This window comes from Phacochoerus africanus, chromosome 2 (genome assembly GCF_016906955.1).
Source record: "Phacochoerus africanus isolate WHEZ1 chromosome 2, ROS_Pafr_v1, whole genome shotgun sequence".
Taxonomy (NCBI): domain Eukaryota; kingdom Metazoa; phylum Chordata; class Mammalia; order Artiodactyla; family Suidae; genus Phacochoerus; species Phacochoerus africanus.
In genome coordinates, this window is record NC_062545.1 from 94,017,249 (window position 1) to 94,020,914 (window position 3,666).

The 3,666-nt window shown below is 35.5% G+C and overlaps 1 protein-coding gene across 1 annotated transcript; it reads right to left on the reverse strand.

Annotated features, from left to right (window-relative positions):
- Window positions 1-1,581: 1,581 nt before the first annotated feature.
- Window positions 1,582-2,499, reverse strand: LOC125121101 (olfactory receptor 9G1-like). The gene is given in 1 exon segment (XM_047769402.1): window positions 1,582-2,499. A coding segment is annotated over 1 exon segment (918 nt).
- Window positions 2,500-3,666: the final 1,167 nt, after the last annotated feature.

Consider the following 3,666-nt stretch of genomic DNA (forward strand, 5'->3'; position numbering starts at 1 on the left):
GTAGTTAAAGATCTTTTTTTGTAGTCAAATTTAAGGAGTAGTAGAGCTGGGAAATAGATGTCTTTTGTGTTTAAGAATAGGTTTACTACACCAATTTTATTTTTTGTGAGTGGTATTTCTTTCTGGCATGATGAAATTTCCAGTTTCAATTAACCCACATCAAAGAACTTATTTTCTATGACCTGCAATAGAGCAATTAAACCTATTAACATTACTTAAAAAGAATATGGCTTATAGGAATTTTGTTAGTAGTGGTGGAAAATAGATATATTTTCAAAAATGAGAGTCTGAGTTGAAATTAATGTTTCCTTTTTGGAACGTAATTTAAACCTGACAACTTGACCTTAGTATTGGTCAGTGTCTCACTTGGGTTACTATTTGTTACAACTAGTAGTGATTATATACCTTGGATTTAATTTTCAGGTTATTATGTATCCCTCCCAGTACTGATTGGTTTTTCCTGCTCTGAGAGGAGGTCCTACAACTTGGAAGAATGTTTGCTTAAGTATCACTTGTTTGTATGTTTCTATTCCAAGAAAAACAAGGGCATCATTCAGGTTTTGCTTTTGTTTTGGCTGACTCAGATATGCAGAAGTTCCCAGGCCAGAGATGGAACCCACACCAACAGAGCTGTGACCTAAATTATAGCAGCGACAAATCTGGATCCTCAACCACTAGACCACCAGGGAATTCCCACTTTTTATTAATATACATTGCATTAACATTATATCACTTTTAAAAATCAAAATTATATGCATTTCATATTTCCTTTTTTGTTTGATCACTACTTTTCTTTTGAGTAATTTGTGCTCATAAATTTATTTCTTAAGTTGTTTCCCCTCACTATAGTTATTATTATTTTTATTATTATAATTTTGACTTAATGCCCAGAATATTACAGTTTGGTTGTTGAAGTCCTTGTTGGTTCACGCTTATAAAATAAAAGAGAAGACCAAGGAGTTACACAGTGATTAGCAAATATCATGTCTATGGTTACCTGACCAATCTTTCCTTATTAAGGAACATATATAAGAGACACATAGATTGAAGAGCTCATGCTTCTTAATTGTAGATTTACTGAGTTATTTGATGGGTACCCCTGGGCCTTTGTGCTAAAGCTTCCAGGAGAAAATGCTTTAGCAATTCTGTTATGGGACTGGAAATTGATGGTTTAACGTAATTAATAATCATTTGAAAATATTAAAACTTAATTTGGCATATGTATGACTTCTAGGAAATAACAGCTGGATATTATTTTATACATAGCAGTCAGCCAGAAATACTCATGCTAAAGAGCTGTCACTTTATGAAGGCAGAAGTTTTGGTTTTAAGTTTTTTGGTAGTTCATGAAGTAATATGAAATTCAAAACAAATTCTTACTTTTATATTTAAATATTATCTCAAATTATGCTATTTTTTCATCCTAAGTCTCTTGAATTTTCATGTATCAAGGGTGCAAATTTTCCTACATGTATTGTAAGAATTCTTTATAGTAGTGGAACATAATGACAGCTCTTCTTGAAATATAATGAAATGATTAAATATTGCCTTTGCATCTCCCTAAAATGAGAGAATCTTGATTTATCTGAAGAGTTTATTCAGAGCCTCTTTCACATCCTTATTCCTCAGGCTGTAGATCATGGGATTCAACATGGGGAACACCATGGTATAAAATGTGGAAACTATTTTGTCCCTATCTGAAGAACAGCTCGATCGTGGATGGGAATAGATATAGAGGATGGAGCCATAGCACAAGGTGATAGAGATAAGGTGGGAGGAGCAGGTGGAGAAGGCTTTGAGGTGGCCCTGGGTGGAGCGGATCCTCAAGATGGTAGTGATGATGAAGAGGTAGGAGGCCAGGATGAGCACGGCAGGGGTGATGACATTGGAGGCCAGGAGGAAGTACATCAAAGCCTGGTAACCTTCCTTCCTGCCACAAACCTACTTCACCAGGGGAAGCAAATCACAAAAGAAGTCATCAATGACATTGTCATTACAGAAATTCATGGTAAAAATTCTTTTGGTGATGATGGAGCAGTTAATAAAGCCACCAAGATATGAGGCTGCAACAAAGAATGCACAGAGCTTTATGGACATGGCCTGAGAATAAAGCAGTGGCTTTGAGATGGCCATGTAGTGGTCATAAGCCATGGCAGCCAACAGGTAACACTCACTGTACCCTAGCCCACCAGAGAAGAAAAATTGGGCTGCACAGCCAGCAAAGGAGATGGTTTTCTCTTCAGAGACACAGGTCACTAGGATCTTTGGGGTGTAGACAGAAGAATACCAGAGATCCAGAAAAGACAGATTCCCAATGAAGAAATACATGGGTGTGTGCAGCCTGGAGTCCTTACTGATCAACACCATGAGGGTGGTATTTCCTAAGATAGTCCCAGAATAGACACCAAGGAAGACAACAAAGAGGACCAGCTGCTCCACAGGGTCTGTTGTGAAGCCCAGCAGGATGAACTCAGTCACTGTGTAATTGCTTTTCTCCATGGCTATAGGTAATGTCACGTAGGAGACGAGAAAATCAGTTGGGCTTGACTTACTATGCTGAACACATAGCAAATATGCTAAATAAAGGGCATTATATTACTTTCAAACCTTGATGTATAGGTATCAGCCATGTACGTGCTCATTTTGCAACATAAACCACTTAAACTTTACACTTATACTCTGTTAAATGGTAAACTTAGGTGCATAAAAATTTTCAGGTGTTTACTTGAGCAAACATCCATATGAATCAGGCAGTTGCCAAAGAGGTTAAGCGCACTCCTTTGGTAGGAGATAGGGGAAATGTCTTTATAGAGAGGACACTGAGCAAAAAGGAGGTCATTGGATAGGCTATAGATTAAATGGTTATCTATTCTTTTTCCCCTAAGTTTTGTTGAGATATAATTGACAGATAACATATTAATATAAGGTGTGCAATGTAATAATTTGATATATGTACACACTGCAAAATGATTATAGTTGTTTAGTTAATATCCATCACCTCATATAGCTACATTTCTTCCTCTTTTTATGATTTTTATTTTTTCCACTATGATTGATTGACAGTGTTATGTCAATTTCTACTGTACAGCAAATTGACCCAGTAATTTCTTTATATCCCTTTTCTACTCTATTATTCTCCATATAACAGCTCATTATCTAGCATTACCTATACCTTATTAGTTTATTCTCTTTCCCTTAAGTAGAATATATCCCTCCCTTATGTTTTGATGGAAAAAGATATGTCAGTTCACTGTCTATCACATCTTAATTAATAGGCTTTTTATGAGGTTTGGAGGCTATTTTGGTGGCTGTGCAACATCTTTGAAAACATGGGTCTGTTGAAACTAAAAGTAATTTCCACTGGAAAGAAGATACAAATTCCTGGACTCAGTCTTAAACAATATCTTCTTATTCCTTTGTTTTCTGGTTCTCAAGATTATATCAACATTTTATTTTTTATAAAATGATATCTGTCAATTTTGAATATTTTACTGTTAGTCAAGCACTATGCTTGGTTTTTCATAGCATTGTTTATTTATTCCCATAGCATCCATTATAGGTGTGTTTAAAGATTAATAGCATTTAAGATTAGAGATAATTTTGCAGGAGACCAAACTGAGTATTACTGAGGAACTTGTAATTACACAATTAGTTATGTGGTGTTAT